General features: G+C 36.3%; 3 protein-coding genes and 1 pseudogene across 5 annotated transcripts in view; 2 read left to right on the forward strand and 2 right to left on the reverse strand.

Annotated features, from left to right (window-relative positions):
• The window catches only part of CUNH18orf54 (chromosome unknown C18orf54 homolog), a 27015-nt gene extending 20122 nt beyond the window's left edge, over nucleotides 1–6893 (reverse strand). For both annotated transcript variants that reach the window (XM_013075914.3, XM_021236643.2), the window contains exons 1-5: nucleotides 6735–6893; nucleotides 6068–6160; nucleotides 4081–4394; nucleotides 2202–2969; nucleotides 1746–1896 (exon numbers count right to left, since the gene is read on the reverse strand). In XM_013075914.3, the coding sequence (XP_012931368.2) occupies nucleotides 1746–1896; nucleotides 2202–2969; nucleotides 4081–4378 (1217 nt within the window). In that variant the 5' untranslated portion in view covers nucleotides 4379–4394; nucleotides 6068–6160; nucleotides 6735–6893. The remainder of the gene's footprint in view (nucleotides 1–1745; nucleotides 1897–2201; nucleotides 2970–4080; nucleotides 4395–6067; nucleotides 6161–6734) is intronic.
• Nucleotides 6171–21487, forward strand: LOC101708461 (uncharacterized). 2 transcript variants are annotated; one of them, XM_087192481.1, is made up of 2 exons: nucleotides 6171–8441; nucleotides 10376–21487. In XM_087192481.1, the coding sequence occupies exon 1, from the start codon at nucleotides 6712–6714 to the stop codon at nucleotides 7192–7194; it is 483 nt and encodes a 160-aa protein (XP_087048607.1). In that variant the 5' UTR covers nucleotides 6171–6711; the 3' UTR covers nucleotides 7195–8441; nucleotides 10376–21487. The 2 variants fall into 2 exon arrangements, with proteins under 2 accessions (XP_087048607.1, XP_087048609.1); XM_087192483.1 differs by having other exon boundaries at nucleotides 6171–7770.
• Nucleotides 9486–9639, reverse strand: LOC147830073 (U2 spliceosomal RNA; annotated as a pseudogene).
• Stard6 (StAR related lipid transfer domain containing 6) lies at nucleotides 9719–23761 on the forward strand. Its single transcript, XM_087190791.1, is given in 5 exon segments — nucleotides 9719–9740; nucleotides 10376–10469; nucleotides 15768–15897; nucleotides 19222–19339; nucleotides 21622–23761. Coding segments are annotated over 5 exon segments (462 nt in total). The 3' UTR covers nucleotides 21720–23761.
• The last annotated feature ends 289 nt before the right edge of the window (nucleotides 23762–24050 follow it).

Raw genomic sequence — 24050 nt, forward strand, 5'->3', positions numbered from 1 at the left:
CCAGAAGTTATATTATCTAATTACAAAACATATTAAATGAATGTAAAAACTTTACTCTTAATTTAAACATTTTTGATATTACTCGGTCACTTATTTTGTCCCAATAAAAAGCAAAGCACTGCATCTCTAATACTTTACTAATATACAAACCAACTGAAAAAATAAGAAATTAGGAAGAAAGATAAGCATTAAATGAGCTAGTTATTAATACAAGTTTTTTTTAAAAGGCTATTGTTGAAATAACCTGAACAAAGCTAAAATGTCTAAATAAAATATTCTGGACAGTCATCACTATAAATTCTACAATTTATAAGACAGTTTACCCTTAATCTGAAACTGTCCTAAATACTTGTATTTCTCATCAGTTGAATCCTCGTGACAACCCCAAACTATTTACTTCACCACCTCTAAAGTTTAGGTAACTTGCGTAGGCTCTCACAGCAAGAAAGCAGCAAAGACAGAAATCCAAACTGGAATTATAGACAGTGTTGAATTCAAAACAGAGGTATTCAACTGAGAAGAAAAAAATTCAGGAATTAAAAGAATATAACAAAATAAAAGTTTAAACAGAAGGGAATAAATTATCAGAGCCTAAGACATGGGGTTACAAATATTAGCCTTCTGCTAAGTTCAAATATAATTATATCACTAAGAATAAAATCTCTCCTAAATCGATGCACATTGAGGCGATACTCTTAAGTGAAATAAATAGGACACACATGTGTAAATACCGAATAGTTTCTCTGGTGTGAGAAACTGAAAGTGTAAATATGGATCAAGATGTATAGTAGATAATATGAAATAGGAAGAAAAGGTGCAAAGGGGAAGGGGAAGTGAGAGGGCTAGGGGAAAGGAAAGAAGGGAATGGAATTAATATGAGAAAAGGAAAAAATGGAAAGTCTTTGTAAATAGGGATGTGGGAAGGGTTAAAGGGAGGACAGGGGAAGGGGGAAAAAATAAGAACCAAGATATATTATGTAAAGGTACAAATCTCCAATGATGAATGTCATTATATTGTATACCTAAAATGTACCAATAAAATTGATGAAAGAAAAAATAAAAACCAGGGGCAACCCACTTTCCGGTCCCCCTTCTGTCTCTCTTAGACAGAAGCTTTCTTTCTCTCAATAAGTTTTTCCTACTCTTAAAAAAACAAACAAAAAAAACCTCTCCTACATAAGCTTCCAATTCTAACTCCATACTCAACAATCCCAGGTTTCTAAGTGAACATTCTTTAAATTATTCTGAGAAACTATATCCTAGAAAGGCTAAACACACAAATGAAAATAATGTTAGGAATTATAAAAATCTAAATGATAGACCATATAAAAAACTGCACCATTACTTAAGGAAAATGATGACTAAAAGATAAAGTAAAATGTAAATGAAATGGTAGAAAACATGGGATAGAAGCTTAAAGTTAAAAAACAGAGTAACACAAATTTCATGACAATCTTCCAGCAACAAAATAAATGTCTTTGGTTCTAATCCCTCATATTATGATATATGTCAATATTTAATAGTGGAACAAAATACATAATAAATTGCAAGTTATATATAATGCACCATGAAGGTATGAAACACTGCACCATCTTGTGGTAACAAATATGAAATGCAATTTAAAGCAAGCAAAACAGAAAGGTATAGATTATGTCATAATATTACTAATTTCCATTAAGTTATCTTAAAAATAAATCCGATACTACATTTTTCATTTGAAAAAGTAAATACATCCACTTACTTACAAAGTAACAGGACTATTTTCCCATGATCTTTCTGCTTCAAGTTTATCTAATGAACATGGACTGTCATCCTTTTTCATAGACCTTGGTAATTCTTCAGTACACTCTTCTAGATTTCTTTTGGCCTTCAGGATAAGCAATTCAATTTTGTCACCTAATTTTTAAAAATTGTATTAGTTCTTTAAGGAAAAAATAAAGTACAACTAAATCTCAAAATCAGTAAGATAATTTAGAATATACACATTTATAACAGCAAATTATGTCAAAATGTGACCCCTCAAGCAAAGATAAAGGAAAAAACAGACACTAATATAGTTACAAAATGTTATATAAATGAAGATCATAAGCATTCTAAAAAGCTATATACTTATATCAAAAATAAAACAAACGCTCATAGAAGGTTAAGTCAAATTTATAGCACTTCCTTGGTTAAAAAAAAAACTGAAAACAAAATATTACCACTGAAAGGCTTTTTGGATTGTCCTGGAAGAAGTGGAGTTTCACATTTACATTGGCTATGTTCAGAATCACACTTGCATTCATTAACAAGATGTTTATCACCACATAAGGGATTTGAAAAATGTGAAGGTTCCAAAGAACATTCCAAACACTCTACTTTATTCATAAGTCCAGTTCTTTGTGCCTGATAACTATGTCTAGGGAAACAATGTTCTTCTTTAGGAACCCTTTGACTATTTGCATCGGGTAACAAGTCTTGACTGTGGAGCCAGATTGGGTATTTAAAATCAGGAATACTTGTTATCCCTGAAACATTAAGATCAGATTTCTGGCTAGTAAGCCATCTCGGATAATTCTTTTCAAGACCATATTCTGAATAGCCCTTGAAAGATTCTTTAGAAAAAGATAAAGATGAATCAAAAACACATTTATTAGTCTTATTTGTAAGTTTTAGGTTTTTCAGTCTAGCACATTGTTTTCGATTTGTGTACACAACTGGAGTAACTAAGTTATCCATGCCCATGGGAGTGAAAGCCTCTTGAAAATCTGGATTCTTTTCAATGTCCAATGAACCCGATTTTCTAATGTATTTCTTGTTTTTCTTTCTTGTTCGGTGACCTTGTCCAACATAAGTGAAAGAAAATGATCCATCTGCTGGAAGTCTTAACAGATCGTCAGTTGTTAGGCTAATGGAGTCTATGTCATTAATAGGCTCTCTTCTATAGGATAAGAAGTATGAGTGCTCTTTGTGATCAAGATTTTCAAAGGCTGAAAAACAAAGCATAGTTCTGCTTATCTTTATTACATACAAATATAATATCCAACAGTAAGTGCAAATTAAGAATTTACAAATCTTTTTTGCTTCTTTTATCTTCACTTTTAGTGAGACTTTTATCTCACTAAAGTTTTGAAGGTTTAAAACATACAGATTGATAAAATAGAATGTCCTTTCTTTTTCATATCTTCAATATTTAATTTCTACATGTTCATCTCCAACCACTTGAATTGTCCTGTATTCTCATTCACCATTTCTTCAACAGTTTTCATCTAGACATACCTGATGTGCTAATACAATCATGTTAATACTGGCCATTCAATATTGGTTGTAGCATAGAAAAAAACATGCTAACAAACTGGGTGGAAAAATAATTTGCTATCTTTCATATTCACCCTACAACAGCATGGTTACACGCAGTGAAAAGCTGTGCTCATTTTCTTCTGAAATATATCATCTACAGTTGATTACAAACTTTTTCAATTCTAGGCACATGCTGTTAAGTGCTCAGTAAAGTGCTAACTAGTTCATCAACAACTGCATTTTCCAGACTCATCTTCATGGAGGCTTTATCAAAGATAAACTCTTAATATTTTGTGATTATTGACCCACACAGAATACAGCTCAAAAAGACAAATATAATCTTATTCCACCAAGTGAAACTGAGCAAGTAAACTCTGAAATGTTGAAGTTTAAAACCATTAAGTTAATGAAAGCCAGAACCACTGCATCAATGTTGTTACCATTATGTTATATTAAAATGACAAGTTTAAAATCAACCACCTATTTATTAGTTACATTCATTAGCTTCCCCTCCAAGGTCAAAAGAGGATCTTAGCTGAAATTTCCTGGAGACTGGAGAACTATACAAAGATCTTACAAAAATATTCAGGTATCAGTATCATAAAAGTTATTTTTTAACAAAAAAATGTCGAACTGGGATGGGGATTTAGCTCAGTGGTTCTGCTGCCTGCCTGGCAAGCACAAGGTTCTGAGTTCCATCCCCAGCAGCAAAAAAGAAAAGTCAAACTTTGTAAGGCTACAGCACATCTCTCAAATACTTCAAATCACCAGACACAAAGAAAACAAAGAATAAAAGCATACCATTGCTTGGTTTAGAAATATAATTGGAGAAGTGTGGATTAGCAGCACCCTCATCAATGTTAATTTTTCCAGTGCTTGTACCAGGATACATCTGGCTTAGATCGAAATCATCAATGTAGGCCTGGAGAGCCTGAGAAGCAGAATTGTACAGTTTATCCTTATAGTGAAAAGAGCCACCAGAGTTAGAGGAATTGCTACTACTTAGGCTGCAGCTTGCCAGGAGAGAAGATATTGAAGATTCTTGAGAACAAACTCTGTGTTTTGATTTTGCCATGGCTTCCTCAAAATTTTTAGGCATTTCCCTTACAAAACAGCTGTAATACAAAAATAACAGGATAAAGTGCCAATTAAAAGGAATGTCTATATGCAAAGAATATATATAAACTTTTAAATTTTTCCATTAAGGAGTAAAATCAGATATCTATAATAGGCAGTCCTAGTTGGGTATTGTATGTTTTCTATTGTCTACTGTGAATTATGTCATCAATGATTTAGAAAACATTAAGTACCTACTATGTGGCTGATGTATATAAAAATTATATAAGAATATACATGGAAAAACCAAGGAACAAATACTTGCTTTTTTTAAAGTCCTAAAAACTACTGTTAAGTCTTTTCTTCTTACAGCGATATATTCTGACACTACAATACCCAATATTCCCCTACACACATTATTTTTCAAATCGTCAGTGCCTACTACCATACACTAAAGATAATAAGATGGTAAATAATGTTTTTTCAAGACACCAGGCTTTAGAAAGAAGCTTTAGAAATAAGAAGGGGTTGGTTCTCAGATTTTGAGAGTAGAAACAAGGACAAACAATTGGAGACTATTCACTGTCAATATTGTAAGCGCCAATATGAAATTGTAGCCTTTCCACAAAAAGGACTGGAGAACAAATTAATTTATAATATGCATCTGTGAAGTCTCAGTTCAGAACGAGCTAGTAATTATGCCCTTCTCTTAAAATAACATTGCTGAATGATCACTTCCTGACCTTCATTTTGGTTACCACCTTCTCTATTTTCCATTCTTCTGTTAAACAGATTCAGCTCACCTCTCCTTTAAAGGAAGCTTAAATAATTTGTAAATAGACAATGTATTCATCTTGCTCTTTTTCCATTACTAAAATTGAGAGAACTCCTGTCAATGTTAGTACTTCAATAAGAGGACTTATATTTGAAAACTCAATAACAGAATAGGCAAGGTACTCAGTATATTATATTAAATTCATTGAAAATGGAAGAATTTTCCATATTAAAAAGAATGTCTAGGTCTTAACACATATTGTGATGTCGTAGAGTCAGATATATTTAATGTTGTACTATAATTTTGGAAATATTTGTAATTTATAGCTCTTAATGTTATCTTAGCAACTGTCAATTTTGACTTTATGGAAATTTTTTAAAGATGAGGTGAAGTAAAATATCTTCCTGTCACAGCCGCAGAGCATGCCTTCCCAGATTTGACTGTGGCTACTGGAAGAAACACCAGAAGATAATGACTATTTAACCTGTTTCTTGTCCCTGAATGCTGTAACAATGGAAGAATACCTCGATTAATCTTTGAGCTAAATCCCCAGCAACCTTTGCCCTTTTTTTACTGCCCTCCCACCACTAAAGAAGTGTAATTCAAGTTAATTTGCTTGTATAAACATAAGTGAACAGTTTCCTCCTTTACTTGACACAGAATAGGTTACCGATTTTATTTTGCAAAACTTTAAAAACAAATGCAAAACTTTTAACGTTCTCATTAAAGTGATATTTTACTATTTTAATTCACAGGACTGACAAAAAGAAAATCCACAATATAACTTTTATTATTGACACTTTTCAAACGTCTGCAAAAGTAGAACAGTTTAATAAACTCCTATGCTTCCAGGAACCATCATCAACATATCTCAATTTTTTACGCACAACCCCACCCACTTCCACCACGGGATTATTTTGAACCCCATATACTGTAAGCAAATCCCAAACATCTTACCATTTCCTCCGCAAAAGTTTCAGTTCGAATCTCCAAAAGCAAATCCATCATGGCAAAAAGAAAGTTAAAGTCAGGGCGAGACATTTCAACGACCTTGATTCAAAAACAGAATGTTCAGAGTTAAATAACCAACAGGACACTGCATGGTTAGTTAAGAACAATTCTTGCAAACAGCAGCTCGGCGATCTGTTTCGCAAGTGAACGCTACCGCATTCCGCGGCAGAAAGGGGACCGACGTTCTCGGAAAGCGAAGGCTCCCCGCGCCCCTGGGCTGAAGCCCAACCCGGCCGAGCTAGTTTCAAACTTTCCCAACCAGCTTTAGTTAACCCCCTCGCCTCGGTCTTCCACGGCCCCTGTCACGCAGACACGGTCCTCGAAAGGAGTTACTTCTCTCTCTCTCTGAAACCTTTTATTTGGCAGCAGCCCCTTAAGTGCAAGCCGCGTGCCTGGCGCCCCTCCAAGCCCTGAGCCCGCGCTCCCCGAGGTCCTGGCCGGGTAGCTCAGTCCCTAGAGCGACCTTCCAGGGGTCGCCCTCCCTGGGGAGCCGCCCTGCTCCGCCCTCCTCGCCGCCCACCCCTCAGCCTTTCCCTCACCTGTCAAAGGACGGGAGAGCTCCCTCCCTTCCCGGCCCAAGTCACCCACTAATGCCCAGAGATTTTAAACGCACACTTCCACAGCTCTCTGCCAAAGCCCGGGTGTGTTACAGGACTGCCGACGCGACGGAGAATCCGCGCCCCGCACACTGGCCCGCCTCAGACTCTCTCGGCTCGCAGTCCCCTCCGCCGTCACAGCAGAACTCGACGCCCGCGCTCGCTTTCAAACCGACCCAACATGGCGCCGGCTTGAGGTGCGCGTGCGCGGCGCTCAGCGCGAGGGCCCAGAGCCGAGGGTGCTGGGGTGGAACCAGAGGCGACCCGGCGAGGACTTGGGGCCTGGTCCCTGCTAGGAGGTGCAGTTTCTGCGGCGGCGTCTTTCAGGGTTGGGAGGGAATGCTTCTGGGCTGTGTCCCACGCCCTCCCGAGCCCATCACCGCTGTTCTCGGCCACTCGGCTCAGCGGACTGGCTCATCTTTCTTTGGCCGCCCCGGGGCCGTGGGAGGGGGGTACCCAGAAGAGAAGGAGACTTAGTTAGCGGCCCTGGCAGCTGCAGTTCCGGTCGCTGCGAGCCAGCCTCACAGCCCCAGTCCTTTCAGAAGTTCTCAGCCTCCTTGCTCTCAGAGCATCCCCGCCCGAGAGGAGACAACATTTCAGCCTGAGGGCGGCTCCCCTACAGCTTCCTTCTTCCTCAGCCCCTTCCCTTTCCCCTTCCCACTGGGGAGCCTTGGCCCTCCAAGGCTTTCGTCCAGCCAGCTCCTCAAATACAAAAGCAGGTGCAGGATTGGAGAAGGAAATTCCTCCAGGGTCAGGAAGAATGACAGTGCCCTAACACGGATTGAGGGTCCCAGTTAGGCAGCCCAGAGAAAGGGCGATTATAGGAACAGGAGTAAAGATCCCTTAACCACACATGTGAACCTATCTACAAAGGCTAGGGCGGGATATGAGGTGCAAAGAATCCGGTTTCAACCTAGGGGACTGTCAAAAAAAACCAAAGATACCATCTCAATAGTGGTTTATGTTTACTTTCCACTGACCCTATGGGTGAAGATATCCTGGACCGATGCTCCATCTGAATATGTTCCAGTTCATCTGATGTTACATCACCAGGTAGTAGAACTGTACTCTATTTGTTCTTTTTTTCCCGCCCCCTGTATGTAGCCTACTAAACTTTACCTTCCAATTTCTCTTAGCAAATGTGAAAGTTCAGAAGGTATGAAATTCAGTTCAGTGATTCACTTAAGTACATCCATTGTGTCGGTGTTAGGGATATGAAAAATATAAAACACAATCCCTACAGGAGTTTACAGCTAGTAATAACTTCTGATCTGAAAAATTTCTAGGTCAGTCGAGATCAAGTTAAGTTGCTGATAGGAAATAAGAAACTATTTTATGTGCTAGGACAAGTCCAGGTCAGGGATCAGACGGATTGTTAATGGCATCAGTGTAAAAAATTAGATTTTTTTAACCCACATTCTATCTAAATACTTTTTTTAAAGTGTCCTCCTTTAAAATAATTATTTAAAGGTTCTTCGTAAATTGTATCTTTAAAGTTTTTCACTACCTTTTTCCTGTAGCAGATGTTTCCTAATAAAGACAGTGTAAGTGAAGCACAGTAAGAAGATAAAAAAAAATTTATCAAATATTTTGGCCCAATTCATGGATCAAAGTAATTCTACTTCTTTGTTCCCTTACAGGTTAACACATATGGAGATTTCCACAAGAATTTAGAGAAGGGTCCCAATGGTTACTAAAATTCTGGACTCGATTTGTTAGGAAAGGTAAAGAAACAAGGACTGTACCAGGAAAGAGGTTATTCTAATATAAAAAAAAAAATCATCCAGCTGTTGTACTTTGCTGGAGAAATAAACAAGAAAATTATGATCCAACCTAAAGAGTTTTAGATGACACCTAAGAAAGAAATGTTCTGATAATTAAACTTTAAAGTTTATTGAAGTGCTTAAGAAAGCAGTTCTTTGAAGAATTTTTAATGATGGTTTTAAATGTGCCCATTTTAAGAAAAGAAACTAAGCTTTTGGATCACCTATAGCAAGGCCCTTCATAGTGTTAAGCATTGAACTCAATCCTTATAGATTGCATGAGATAAGTATTATTATTGCCATTCTATAAACATGGGAATTGTAGTTCAAAGGTTAAGCATCTTACCGAAAATAATACAGCTGTTGGTTAGTAGCAAAGTCAGAATTTAAATCCTGGTCTGTTTGCATGTTCTTTGCACCATACCTGCCAGCTTTGTCTAACTGAAAACAGGCTGAGACGCCAGAGGACTACAGCTTTCTGAACTCATTCACAGCAGAAGCAGTATTGTTCTCAACTGTTTTTGCTGTACCTGCCACTGTACCTTTCTTAGTCCTTTTGGGCCGCTACAACAGATTACCTAGACTGGCTGGCTTATCAGTCTTATAAACAGTAAAAATGTATGGGTTCACAGTTCCAAAGGCTGGAATTTGAGATTAGGGTGCCATCATAATTGGTTTCTGGTGAGGGCCTCTTCCAGAATGCAAACTTGCCACTTTCTGGCTATGTCTTCACATGTCTGAAGAGGCAAATGAGCTCTCTAAAGTCTTCTATAAGGACACTAATCCCATTCATAAGGCCTCTGCCCTTGTGACCTAATCACCTCCCAAATGCCCCACCTCTGATACTATTTTATTGGAGACTGAGATTTCAACACAAGAATTTCAGGGGGCAAAAACATTAGTCCATTGCAGTATGTACCTAACTTGAAGTAGGAGTTCAGTAAATGTGTTTGAATTGAATTGATTTAAACTTCATCCTGAGATGGTGGCATTTAAGCAGATACACATGAGTCAGTCGTGTGAACATACTAAGCAGGAATTTTCCAAGCAGAAGAAACAGCAAGTACAAAGATGCTGAGGTAGGAAGTTGCCTAGTTATATTTTAAACTGATAAGAACAAATACTACACTTGATCTTAGCCAAAAGGCCGAGAAGCAAGTGCCTAGTTATAGTTGAGGAGCAGCCAGGAGTTCAGTATGATTGGAGCTACGTAGACAAGAAGGCACCTAGTAGGAGGTATGTTTGAAGAGGAAGCCACGGGTCAGATCATGTACTGTCTCTGACACACGCTTGGAAAGATTAAGTCCAGAGAGCATGTTGTGATACATTACAGGGAAAGGAAACATATAAGAAATAATAATTATTTATTGCGTGACTATTATGTGCCAGTCTCTGGGGTAGAATATTTATGTGCATTATCTCAATCCTCACACACATTCTACAAGGCATGTATTATCCCAGCTTTATACCAAAAGGAAAATGAGAAAACAAATTGTAAGTAAAATACTGCAAACAATAAGTGACAGAGACAGGCTCCTTACCAGATATCTTTGCTTCGAAAGCCTGGGTTTTTCCACTTTGCCACAGATTTTCATTTGAAAGACTGTAAGAAGAAAAGGTTCATGCATACAGTGAACAAGTAATTATTGTGTGTTCATAGGTGACATATTGTAGCAATAGTACTAATGAGTAATGTAGCATTGTAAAAGTTTTTATTGGAGCCAGGCATCATGACACATGCCTGTAATCCCAGCTACTCAAGAGGCTGAGGCTGGAAAACTGCTTGAGCCCACAAGTTCAAGAATAACTTGGGCAACATGGTAAGACCCTGTTTCGAAAACACAGTATTTTTATGATTACATTCTTACTAGTCATTTGTTTTTAAAACTTTACAGATAGATGGACTATAAGGCAGTTGCCCAACAAACTGCCCAAGAAGTTTTTGGTTACAATCAAGATACATCTGGATGGAAAGTGGTTAAAAATTCAGTAAGAAAACAATCATATTTCAAGAATTTATTTTTTAATGAGAATTCATTGTAAAGACATTTCTTAAAAATATTTTTCTTTTACCAAGCAGAAAAAATATTTTTACTTTTGTTTTTTCACTTTCATTGTTTTCTACATGTGACAATTTACTTGTGGATTTTTATTTCCCTTTGAGAAAAAGATAACTGTTTCCATCAAGGCTTCTAAAAGATTTGTCGGAAATATGTGAGTACAGTTTTCTATTTGTAATCATTGTTTTAAATTCAGTGGCACCACTGAATCTGGAATTTAGTGCTGCTTCATTAACTACAGCAAATTATTGGGTAGTAAATAGAAATTAGGCTGCAATATGATATTAATAAAACAGTGATTATGTACCATCTAATCATTTATTTATTCATTTATTTTCAAACCTGAAAATAGTCACCTACCCTGCCAAAAAGAACTTTTCTTGGCTGGCAGTATAGTTCAGTGGTAGAGTATTTGCCTGCCGTGCATGAGGCTCTGAGTTTGAGTCCCACAAAAACAAATACCCCTACTAAGGAAAAACTCACTAAAATAGGAAATCTCCACTTCAAGAAATAACTAGTATACAAGCAGATTGCTATGTTCTTGCTAAAAGTTGTACTGTATTTAATAGCCTTAAACTACTAAAAAGTAGAGGTTTTTTCCCCTCATTTATTTTCCTGCTATATGCTTCTGTTTTTCCCAAAAACTGCTTTTAAGGATATTTTTGAAGATACTACTATTTCAAATATGATTATCTTTGAACACTTATAAACATGAAAAGGGAGGCCTGGGGATTTAGCTCAGTGGTTCCGCCACCTGCCCTGCAAGTGCAAGGACCCAAGTTTGATCCCCGGTACCAAAAAGAAATAAAAAGAAAAGGGAGCCAGTTGTTTCATAAGAATTTATTTCCTTTTTGCCCTTAAGGGATGAAATACAAACTTAACAGCACACAGTTCAGCCTATACATTTCCCTAAATATTAGAGGCTGCTCACATGTATTAATCTCATTATACATCAGGCATTATGACAGTTGCTTTATTTTTAAATTTACTCCTCATGTATCTCACAATGTAAGCACTGCTATTATCGTCATTTTACAGATGAATACATTACTATCCCAAAGTCTCCTAGCTCATAAATGCTGGTGAGACAAAAACTTTTAAAAGCCAAGACTTCGCTGCAGAAGCTTGATGTACTTTCTTAATCATCATTTTCGCTGACTTCCCCCAAACTAGCTTTGGAATAATTGAGGCAGATTATCCAGAAGAGTTTAGTATTGTACCTTTTCCACCTTTAGACATTTCATGGTGGTTATGTTTAGGTCTAAATGTCCCCTCAAGCCTCATTCAGTCAGAGGTGGCTTTTTCAGAGATGGCTGAATCTACAGTGTGTGATGCTGGGATTAAGGGTGTGTGATTACTAAACCAGTATACTGATTGATTTGGCATCGCCCTAATCCCGGTAGTCTGGATAAGATAAAAGGGGCAGAAAGATGCTGTTAAGGTTCCCTTGTTGCTTTGCTACCTTCGATCTGCCACGAACTAACTGTTGCCCCTCTGCCATGTGCCACCCTGCCTTGGAGCCAGCCGATGATAGACTGAAGCCTCTACAAACTGAGCTAAATAAACCTTTCCCCTTTTAACTTTGGGTGTTGGGTATTTTTGTCTCAGTGCAGAAAAGTAACTAAGACAGTGGTTATGTAACCTACTACTTTTTTCTCCTCTGCTAGTTATTTTCATACTTTTTGTTATAATCACCATTACCACCACTACATTTAATTCTTCTACTCTCTGAGGCAGACAAATGAGACATTTTTGTAAATATTTTAAATTAAAGCATTCAAGTTAAAATGGGCTGAAATTTTTAAAGCGACAATGAATACATTTTCTGTGACCAAAATGAAGAATACTAACTTAGCCCAGTATTCATCCTGGCTCAGTATCTTCTAAACCTTGAGTTTTGAAATTCTTCTTGACTATCAAAATAATGCAGATATTGTTAGTAAGATAATGTGAAAAGTGTTAAGCTCTGCTGCCCTCTCACTTTATGGAGAACTTTGGGATGAAAATTTGTTACTCAGTGGTGAGTTTGTAGGATTCTTTAAAAACAGAATCTGGAGGGCCGGGGATTTAGCTCAGTGATTCCGGCCCCTCCCTTGCAAGCGCAAGGTTCTGAGTTCAATCCCTGGTACCAAAAAAAAACCAGAATCTGGGATTTAGACTAGGTCATTCCACACACTTCTGTACTTCACAAGTAAGAGAATCAGTATCATCAGTAACACCAACACTTTAATATTGTCCATCCCTAACACTGTCAGGAATAACTATTAAAGGGTCTTCTAGATTGTCTAAAAAGAGCTGCAGTCCCCTTCTTACCCTCATATTCTTGTGCTTTTAGCTCTTAATTTACCACCCTGTTCAATAAATTTTTTATTTCATTGCCTGCATGACTACCAGGCTGAAGTATGTAAGGGTAGAAAATCTCATGTCCTAGCTGGGCATAGCGATACACACGTGTAGTCCTAACACTCAGGATGCTGCAGCAGGAAGAACATGAGCTCAAGGCCCGCTGAGTTGGAGGCGGGGGAGCTACATAGTAATTTCAAGACCAACCTGTACTACATGGAAAGACCCTGTCCAAAAAAAAAAAAAAAGGAAGGAAAGAAAAAGGGGGAGGAAAAAGCATATTTAAATATTTGACCACTCAGCAGGGCATGGTGGTGCAAGCCTGTAATCCCAGCACTTGGGAGGCTGAGGAAGGAGGATCTCTGAGACCCTGTCTCAAAAAAAAGAGACATATTTCACCACTCAATGAAAGAATGCTATTAAAAGACTAGGGGTAGTTATTATCAGTATTTATATATAAATAACTGCTTTAAGAAAGATACCTAATTAGACATTAGTTGGAAATACAAAAAGATTAAAAGTTTCTTATACTCAAAGTTTACAATATAGAAAGCGAAAACAGAGAATAAAAACAAACCATGGCAGTAATATAGACCTTTGAACAACAGTTTTATGCTTAAATTCTGTTTCTTATCTGACTTTTTGCAGGACCTAGAATTACTCAGATGGTTTTCTCACTATCTCATACAGAACTTAATAATAAACTCTTTAAAAACTTTGCTAACATGAAGGAAAGAAACCCTACATTAAGGAATTTGATGATGTCTCATAGAGAAAATAAGGAAACAACTGAGCTTTAAAGGAAAATTAATAATCAAAGAAAAAAGAGTTCCTTATGTGTTTACCCCAAATCATAAGAGTAATAACCTTTCACAGTATGAAGACTACTTTCCAGAATGATAGCATTTAGTTTTCTTCTCACTTTGAGGGAAAATCTTAGTTTTTTAGAGCTTCTAAAGTTTTAGTTTGCTTAAACTTGTCCTCTTACTTTGAAAAGAATGAGTAATGGGGAGAGTGTGTGTCCAGTGGTGTTCTGACTCCCATTTTCATCTAACAACCTTCTATAAGTGGGTTCAAACTCAGTTTGCTCACTGTCTTAGTTTCATTGATGGATAACCAACCCCACTCAGAGGTTAGTGACTTTCCCAAGCTGTTTCTCTTAAGCTAAAATTTACACTAATTCAGAACAATACTAGTAACTCTAGGCCAGTGATTCCCAAACATCTGCCCATAAGAACACATTTGGAGGGCTGGGGATATAGCTCAGTGGCACTGTGCCTGCCTGCCTGGCAAGTGCACGGTCCTGAGTTCAATCCCTGGTACTGGAAAAAACACACACACACATTTGGCCTGCTACCTATTTCTTCACAGTCTTAAAGCTATGAATGGCTTTTCCATTTTTAAAATGATGAAACAAAAATATTTCCTGATATGTGAAAATAAATGAAATTCAAAAGTCAATGTCAGCCGGGCGTGGTGGCACACACCTATAATTCCAGCACTCAGGAGGCTGAGGCAGGAGGATCAGTTTGAGTTTGAGGCCAGCCTGGGCTACATAGTGAGCTCAAGGCCAGCCTCAACTTCATAGTGAGACCCTGTCTCAAAAAACAGAAGAAAACAAAAAGTGTCTAAGCTGCATGTACAGGTACACACCTGTAGACTTGTAGTCCTAGTGCTCTGGGTAACTGAGGCAAGAGGATTGCAAGTTCGAGCCCAGCCTGGGCAACTTAGTCTGACCCTGACACAAAGATAAAAAAAATAAAAATGACAAATACAGTAGTCTGGGGATGTAGATCAATGTGAAGGCCCTGGGTCCTCAGCACCACAAACACACACTCACAAAGTATCTATGGGTACGTAGCACAGTGGTAGAGCACTTTGTAGTATGTTTGAGGCCAAAGGTTGGATCCTCAGCACTGAAAAAAAGGTCTATAAAGTTTAAGTATAGCACAGCCACATGCATTCATTATATATTACCTATGGTTACTTTACCATTATACCAGCAGAATTCAACAAGTGCAACAGGGACCATGTGACCTACAAAACCTAAATTATTTACCATCTGGACCTCTGCTAAAAAGTCTGCAGATCCTTGCTCTAAACCACATTACAATTTTAACTTTAAAATGGGAGTCATGAGATACTGTACTGCATAACCACACAAACTTGTCATCAGTTACTGTTGGCTTATAATAAATTAAACAGACAGTAATTTAGTAGAAGAATTTTAGACTAATCCTAAACAAAAACAGCCCTTTTAAAAAGACAATTGAAACTTTATTTAAAAATTTTATAGAAAATGAATTTTGAAGTAATAATTATAATGCATGTTTAAATAAACTGCTACTTCTAGTTGAATACTAGTACTGTACATTGAATTGGTCATACAGATTGAACATCCATAATCTAAAACTGAAATATCAAATGCTCAAAGATCTCAAACTTTTGAGTACTAACATGACTCCATAAGTAGAATATTCCACATCATGAAAATTTATGTATAAAATTATTTAAAATATTGTATGAAATTGCTTTAAGGATATGTGTACTAGGTATATATGAAACATAAAGGAATTCTGTGTTTAAACATGAGTCCCATCCCCTAGATAAATCATTATTTACATGCAAATACTCCAAAATCTGAGCAAATCTGAAATATTTCTGGCCCCCAGAATTTGAGTCCAGAGCGCTAACAGTTACACTGTGGAACAAGCAGGAGCATTCCAGACAAGGATACTCAACTTGTCTTCAGGATACTTTTAAGATACTTCAAATTTTCTCCAATGTTATTTGCTAAGTTAGCCTACCTTTAACTTTGATAGTAGTATATTTTCAGCTTAGACTAAACTTAAATTTTGAATTTTTTTAATTTTGTTAACTACAGATATCATGTTGAAGGAATAATTCCAGAATCATCAACTAAAATATCTGATTTCCTCTACCAGCCAGGGAATAGGCTTACATGGGACAAATCATTGAAAACATTCAGTGTGGTACACAAGATTGATTCAGGGGCCAGGGATTTAGCTCAGTGGTTTTGCCGCCTGCTGCGCAAGCACAAGGACCTGAGTTCGATCCCCGGTACCAAAAAAAAAAAAAGAAAAGAAAAACAGGAACAAAGCAGACACCATAAGGACTTATGACTAGCATTAAAGAGTAAGGGTAATGCACACAGAAATACTGTAATACTATGTAAAATGTTACAGTTTAGGAACACTTTCAAATAAATTATCTCAGTTAAATAGCTATGAAGAGGGGAAATAAAAACAAAATAAAAATATAGGTAATCAGAATAGAAAATGGAAGAAAGGTGAGAGAAAGGAAGAGGAAATGTGAGAGCCAAGCAAGGTTTGGAAGGGGATAGAAGAAAGATCAGTAGGAGAAGAGGATACAGTGAAAAAAAACTCAGAAGAAAAACATGAATAAAATGGGAAAGAATGATACATGGTAAAAAAGAAAAAAAGGTAGAACAAGGGAAAAGAAGCATTAACTGCCTCATTCATTGAGACTGCTATAAAGAAAAGCACCTGGAAAGGAAAATAATTTTCTTACTGTAATATATTAAAATTTATTCTCCATTTCTGTCATGTGTTTTTTCTCTCTTATGAGTCAGTTTTGTGAAGGAATCCTGACTATTGCAGTTCCTCCTAGAAAGATGTTCATTCTCTTTGACTAATTCATTCTGCAAATACATTTGAGCAGTAGCTACAAACTATTTACTGTTGTTCAGGTACTGGAATACAACATAGAAAGGTCCCTGTCTTCAGAAAGAGTATATTTTAGTCAGAAGAGACATCATAAGTAAATAATAAAAACATAGTATCAGTTAATGAAAAGTATTATGAAGGCTAGGATTGATAAAAATAAATACTATGAAGGCTAAAGGCAATGACCAGAAGAAGCTAATTGATAGCTATTTAATCAGAAAAGGTCTTTGAGAGATATTTGGGTAGAAATCCGAATATTGGAATATGGAAGTGAGGCAGACAGGCAAGGAACAATCTGAGAGACAGCAGCAGATGGAAAGCAAATGCAAAGAACTTGAATTTTGGAGTTTGGCAATGTTTAATGAAAAAAGTCTGTGATGTCTGAATGTAAAGAACAAGAAGCAACATGGTAAGAAGTGAAGTTGGAGAGGTTAGGCTGGGATCTGATTCTGTAAGTCTCATAGATTGTGGAGAGACATTTTATTCCAAGTTCAGTGGGAAGCCATTGGAGTGTTTTAATCCAGAAGGACTGATTTGGTTTTAAGAGACAGTTGCTGAAAGAAGAATGGATTTTAAGGGAGTAAATGAAATTGGCAAGAACTGTTAGGAGATTCTCATAGCAATCCAAATGATACACATAATAGCTTATGCTAGGGTGCTAGCAGAGGAGAGGAAGATAAATCAGAGGGTTCAAGATGCATTGTGGGCAGAGTCAGGAGGATTAACTGATGCAAGAGAAAGGGATCAAAGTTGAATTGTAAACTGAATTGTGGTGAAGAATCCACAATTAAATAAACTTTAGAAAACTCAAACTGTATACTTAAAATGGGTAAATTTATAATCTGTAAATTATACCTTAGTAAACTGTCTTTCAAACAGGATTGGGAGTATAACCTAGTGGTAGAGTGCTTGCTTAGCATATGCATGGCTGCCTTCCATCCCCAGCACCTCAAAAAAAGTGCTGTGGTTTTAGCTAATGATGACTTTATTAGGAAAAGGGAGTAAATGAGACTGAAGGAGTAAAGCAAATTTTCTTATGATTGTTATAAATGATTGCATTTGTAAAACTGCAAATCTTTGGTTGAGTCTTCAACCCATTAAAACAAGTAAAAGTAAGGCTCCGTGTATGGTATCTGCCCATCACTTTAACATTTATTTAGAACTCTATAATTTTGTCTACGTTTATTAAATTGATCTTACAATATAGAAGGGGAAATTATATGAAGGCCAAAGAAGGTGAATCAATTTCATAAAAAATACATGTCCATGATTCTTTGAGATTTGAATGTTCAGTCTTAGAAACATTGTTCATCACAAATAAAAATCCAAACATTGGAATATTTTGTTCATCTTTGTATGAATCAAGTCACAAAGATATTTCTGGTGTTGCTGCAAATCAGCTGTTATGATGGAAATACTAGACTTGGCATCAAAAAACTTGAAAGATCAGGAGAGATTATGTAATTTGCCCATGGTTACTGCAGTTAATGTATCATAGAATCAGGATTTGTACCTGGTTTCCTGATTCCAAATTCCATGCCCTTTCAGGTAGATAATCCATAGTATCTCTGAATAGCATCATACTATATGAAAAATTATTTTACCTTTCTATTAAATATTTATAGTATTCTTCTCCATGAGTGTGTTTTGCCTCCTATTCATCCCATGAGTGAGAGCAGAATTTCTGCTCTAAGTTTTTGAGACTGGCCAAACTTATAATACTTGACACCAGAAAAATGAGAGAGACAGTGATTTATTAGTCATTAATCACAGATCCAGAGAAGAGGGCACAATATCATACAGGACAACATGAGAATATATTAAATAAATAGAGGCTGTGGGAGGTGGGCTTTGTAGTTTCAAGAGGGTAAAATGATCCCCAGTTCCTGCAGGAAGAAATGATGGAATTATTATTTGAATAATTCCACAGGCCATCAGGGAACTAAAATCCACTAAAGAGGGTTAAATCATAACTGTGCTGATCCTTTGACAACAAGAGTTGTTTAGCTAGGGGATCTTATTTGCACAAAAAGTAGGGAGAGAAACTTGCTGTTAATGACAATCAAGACACACCAAGTCTTGCCAGATATCAAGGTAGCTCATAATGATGGTCTTTAATTTTATGGCTTATACCACAAGGTGCTAAAATATGTATTTTTCATATTATATTTCCTAGCCAATGTGAAGTAGTAAGAATAGTGCTATACTGGGAACCAGAAGCCCTGTATTATAACTCTGCACGTACATCTAGTTATACATGTGATTTAATTGCTGAACTTCTGTTTTTCTATCTAAAAACTGAAAGCCTAGATGATCATAAGATTCCTCCCTGAATTTTCTACACTCATAATTGTAGCTCTAATGCTTCTTTAACACTGAAAAGGTGGGCTGGGGATTTAGCTCAGTGATTTTGCCGCCTGCTGCACAAGCGCAAGGACCTGAGTTCGATCCCCAGTACCAAAAAAAAAAAAACATTGAAAAGGCAAGCTTATTTGGAGATAGTCTTACAATTTCAAAGCCTTGCACTCTCCAAATAGAGGCCAATCTTACATAATAAAATTCTTTGAGGAACAATACAAATGATAAATATTAAATTATCTTTTGTAATCTTTATGGTTTGATTTGTTTCAGGACACATTTATATGTCATACCATTACACAAAGTTTTGCCATGGGCTCAGTTTCCCCCTGAGACTTTATCGATTTAGTATACATCAAGTACTATGAAGGGAATATGGCCATTATCTGTTGTAAATTGAAACATTTTGCTAGCATTTTGGAATCAATGAGTCAATAATCTTTCCCTTTAATTCACAGTTTGGAAGAAACTCTTTTCAATTATTTTCTTTTTTGCTTAATTTACTCAGGACCCACAAGTATACCTATCATATTGTCATGCAACTATTCTACCCAATATAGGAATCAATGATTATACCATCTCCTGGATTTTTACAGCATAAACACTGCAGGACTCAATATAAGTAGAGGATTGTTTGCTAAAACTTCAAGGAATCCATTTTTTGAATCCTAAGAACAAATTAATTTTGGATATATAATTTTATACTTGAATTACTTATAATGGGCATATACTGTAACTGATAAAACTATTGAAAAATATCTGCTAGGTGTGTCTTTACATAAATGTGCTTATATATCTTTTAGGAACTAGAGGTTTGATATATCCCTAACAATTCCTCTGCAAATGTGTCACTCTGTAAAATGCAGATGTGAAACCATTTCTTTACTTGCCTTATTCAGTTAAAACTTAAACACTTCAGAGCCAGGGATTTGGCTCAGTGGTTCCACTGCCTGCCTCACAAGTGCAAGGTCCCAAGTTTGATCTCTGATACCAAAAAAACAAAATTTAAACACTTCATACCATAAGGGTCTTTGTACTATGACAATTTAAGATAACTAATGGTAAAGGAACTTTGGCAGATGAGTAACAAAAATCCCTGTTTTTCTCTATAATTTGATTTAATCTTACCATTCCTATCTGAATAGTTTCCTCTACTGTAAACTACTTAAGGATAGAAACAATTATGTTCTGTTACTATTCCCAACGAGGTTTCAGTTACTCTCAGATGACTGTATGCTAAGTTTCACAACCCAGACCGAGTCATCACATTCACCCAAACCCAGTTCACTCTGTCTTGCAGCAGACTACTAAGGACGGATATTCATAACATTCCTATGTGTTTTGTCTCATTTTTGAAATGAGAGCATACAAAATATATTCACTGCCTACACTACAAAATACTGTCTTGTCTGAATCACAAATCCGTTATTGTCCATATTTTGAAAGCAGACTATTACTATTCTCTATTAGTGATCAGAGGGAACTTTAAAAAGAACCACAGAGGTTAAAATCAACAAGTATAGGTAATCAGTGATTTGGTACACTAATCACTATTGGGTTTGCTTAAGATATTTCCATTGAACAAATTTTTGATGAATACCACTAGTTTTTTTCTTAGTGTTTTTTTTAGCTTACTTTGCACTTTCCTTTGAGTTAAATATTTTGCTTGCACTTTTTCACTAATGAGGAAACTGAAATTCACATAAATGAAGCAGTGAAGAAATGAAGCTGAAAAGCTATAAAACAATTGAAACAATTTAAAACTCTTCTGATGTTCTAAAATAATTGCTAATTATCACACTATGTGCCTCACAAAAGACCTACACCTGTATGTAAATTATAACAGATTTTTTTAAAGAAATAAAGTATAATCTCTACAATTTAAACAGAGAAAAATATTTTAATATTACTTCTGATAGTACCATTAAGCCAACATAATAGGCTCTGTTAAAAATCATGATACAAAATGGAAAATTCACTCAACTACATGTTTCTTAAGCTAGCATTTCATATATTCCCCCCTGAGCTGATAGCTTATGTTAAAATCATAGAAAAAAACCCATCTTCTCTGCCAAGAGCAAGATTTAGTTGCACAAAATAAGCAAATATATTATTTAAAATATTTATGGAAAGAGCATAATTATAAATTTAAGCATAATCAAATCACCTCCCTCCCCATCTACACACAATGTAAATATCACACCACCATTTTTAATTATACTTTGATGCTAATTATAAGAAATTAGCAGAAGAGGGAATTTTAAACATCTAACCACTTCAAATATGTTAAAGAAAAAGATTAATAACCATAGCAATGGCAAAAATCTATGAACCACAGTGACAAGTCTTTTTCTTTGATTTCTTTTGCTTCAAATCTCAGAAAATAATGAAATGATACTTTCAATAGTTTATCTTATATAAAAGGGTAACAGCATCTTTAGAAATACTAATGCAGGCCGCACATTTAGCTCAGTGGTGTCACTGCCTGCCTCAAAAACACAAGGTACTGAGTTCAATCCCCAGTACAAAAAAACAGAAATACTAGTGCAAATATATACACAAATGTATAAACTAATGTTAATGCTGATAAGTTAAATGTTATATCATACATTTTAAAAAATATATTGCTAGAAATAGTTTTTTATCTTCATTTTAATTTTTTAAATCATTTAGCTAAAAGCGTGGATTTCCCAGGATATCTTCCATCTTCCAATTATATCCGTGGTTGTAACCATCCTTGTGGCTACGTATGTTCACCTCTGAAAGAGTAAGGGTCATCTACAAATTTCTGAAGAAACTTTATGAAAATAAGAACTCATAGTTATACAGAAAATAAGACCAAGTGCAATTTTTAATCCCACATAAAGATGTTAAATAACTGTTATTAATACACTTTTAGCTTTTGCTTTTGTTCCTGGAAAATGCTGTGTATGCAAATCATTTCATATGAAAGCAAATACATTCAGAGGTCAACATTAATTAAAGATTAAAATACATTTTAAATTGTTTTTCCTTTACTTACTGCTTAAATTGAGAGTTGTGGGAAACCTGAACATAAAAATTAAAAAGAATTCTACTAGAGGGTTGAGGGTGTGGCTCAGTGGTAGAGTATTTGCCCTAGGTTCCATCCCCAGCACTGAAAAAAAACTCCCACTAGAATACCTGACCAGTGACATTTAGTCTCCGTTCCCCTTGGGCATAAGCAAGGTAACAAGGTGGTGGGACAAGGATCTAGCTAGCACTCCACTTCCCTGTCCCTTCCCCTGGTGTCAGTGCGCTTATGTGCCCACTGGGAGGCAACATGGATATACAAATGAATGTTTACTTTCATCATGAAGGTATTAGCAGGGGCAGAAAGGAAGATGAACTCTCATCTCATTCATCTGTAGTGAGTTTCAGTCAGCGCTCTACTTTGCCAGAGTGGTGATGCATACTACATGGCCCTTACCTGAACAGTGAGGTTGCCTGCTAAGAAGGCATGCAGGGTCTTTCATAAAAGAAAGAATGGCATGGCTAAAAATACACTATCCTCATAAGTATATTAAACATATGTGATTTTGACAAAGAATTAAATACAATTCAATGGAGGATAGATAGTATATCAGCAAGTGGTGTTGGAGCACCTGGATACCTAACCTTATACTAAAATAATAATTAGTTCAAAATGGAACATGGAATTAAATGCAAACTATACCACCGCAAAACTTTTAGGAGAAAATCTTCATAACTTACAGCTAGGCAGAATTCTTAAACATGACACCAAAAGCAGGGTTCTTAAGATGATCATCAAAATTTTAAATGTATGCTGTGTTAGTTACTTTTCTCTCATTGCTGAGACAAAATACCAGATACCCAAAGTTAAAGGGGAACAAGGTTTATTTGGCTTACAGTTCATAGAGGTTTCAGTCCATAGTCAGCCAACTCCAAGACAAGGACAACAAACAGGCATGGCAGTGCAGAAACAACATGGCACACACAAGACAGCAAAGGTAACTAGCATTAACAGCCTCTCTCTGCCCCTTTTATCTTATTCAGACTACTTAGGGTGGGTAGCACTCACACCCTTAATCCTAGTGCCCTTGAGCCTAGCATTGCATCATGAATCAATTCTAGCTTCATACACTCTAGATCAAGCCTATGGCCACATGAGGCTTTGGAGGGACATCTAGACCCAAACCATAACATATGCTATGTGAAAGATCCTGTGAAGATGAAGAAAAGCCAAGCAAGAGACGGAGAAAATAGCTGCAAGACATTCTCACAAAGGGTTTGTATCTAACATATATTAAAGAGCCTTTAAGGCTCAACAATCCAGTTAGAAAATGGGCCAAAGGCATAGACATTTCACTAAATAGGAAACATAGATAATAAATAAGCTCATGAAAAAATATTCAACATAATTGGCCACTAGGTCAATAAAAATCAAAATGAGGTGTCAATATATTTTTCAAAATGGCTAAATTTAAATATATACATATATATGTGTATGTATATATATATATATATTAAAGTATTGGAAAGGACAGAGAAACTGGATCATTCATGTATTACAGAAATGAAAAGTAGTACTGCCAATGTGGGAAAGTTTAAGTGTCTTATATAACTAAACACATATTTACTGCTCCTCAGCAAATGCACTCTTTATCCTAGAATAATAAAAATGCTGGGCCAGGGATTTAGCTCAGTGGTTTCGCCACCTGCCTCGCAAGCTCAAGGACTCAAGTTCGATCCCCGGTACCAAAAAAATAAATAAATAAATAAAATAAAAATGTTCACACAAAAACCTTAGGCGCCTTATTCTAATTAACCAAAACCTGACAACAGCCCACAAATTCTTTAATGGGCAAATACTGTGGTAATCCAATTATTGGGCTAAAGAACAAACTTTTTTTTTTTTGAGACATGGGTTCACTATGCAGTCCGGGCTGGCCTTGAATTTATAGCAGTCCTCCTGCCTCAGGCTCAGCCTCCTGAGTGCTGGGAATACAGGCGTGCACAGCCACACCCAGCAAGAACAGACTCTGGAGAAACACAAGAATCGGATGGTCTCAAGGGAGTCATATTGATTTTACTTATTTTTTTTATTTTTGGGTTTTGTTTTT

The sequence above is a fragment of the Heterocephalus glaber genome, unplaced genomic scaffold (genome assembly GCF_053883595.1).
Source record: "Heterocephalus glaber isolate CG9 unplaced genomic scaffold, H.glaber_assembly_v1.0 deba00000331, whole genome shotgun sequence".
Lineage (NCBI taxonomy): Eukaryota > Metazoa > Chordata > Mammalia > Rodentia > Bathyergidae > Heterocephalus > Heterocephalus glaber.

Excerpts from the sequence above, each read along its gene's own strand:
- LOC101708461 (XM_087192481.1), top strand. The coding sequence starts at position 6,712 with ATGCCCAGAGATTTTAAACGCACACTTCCACAGCTCTCTGCCAAAGCC.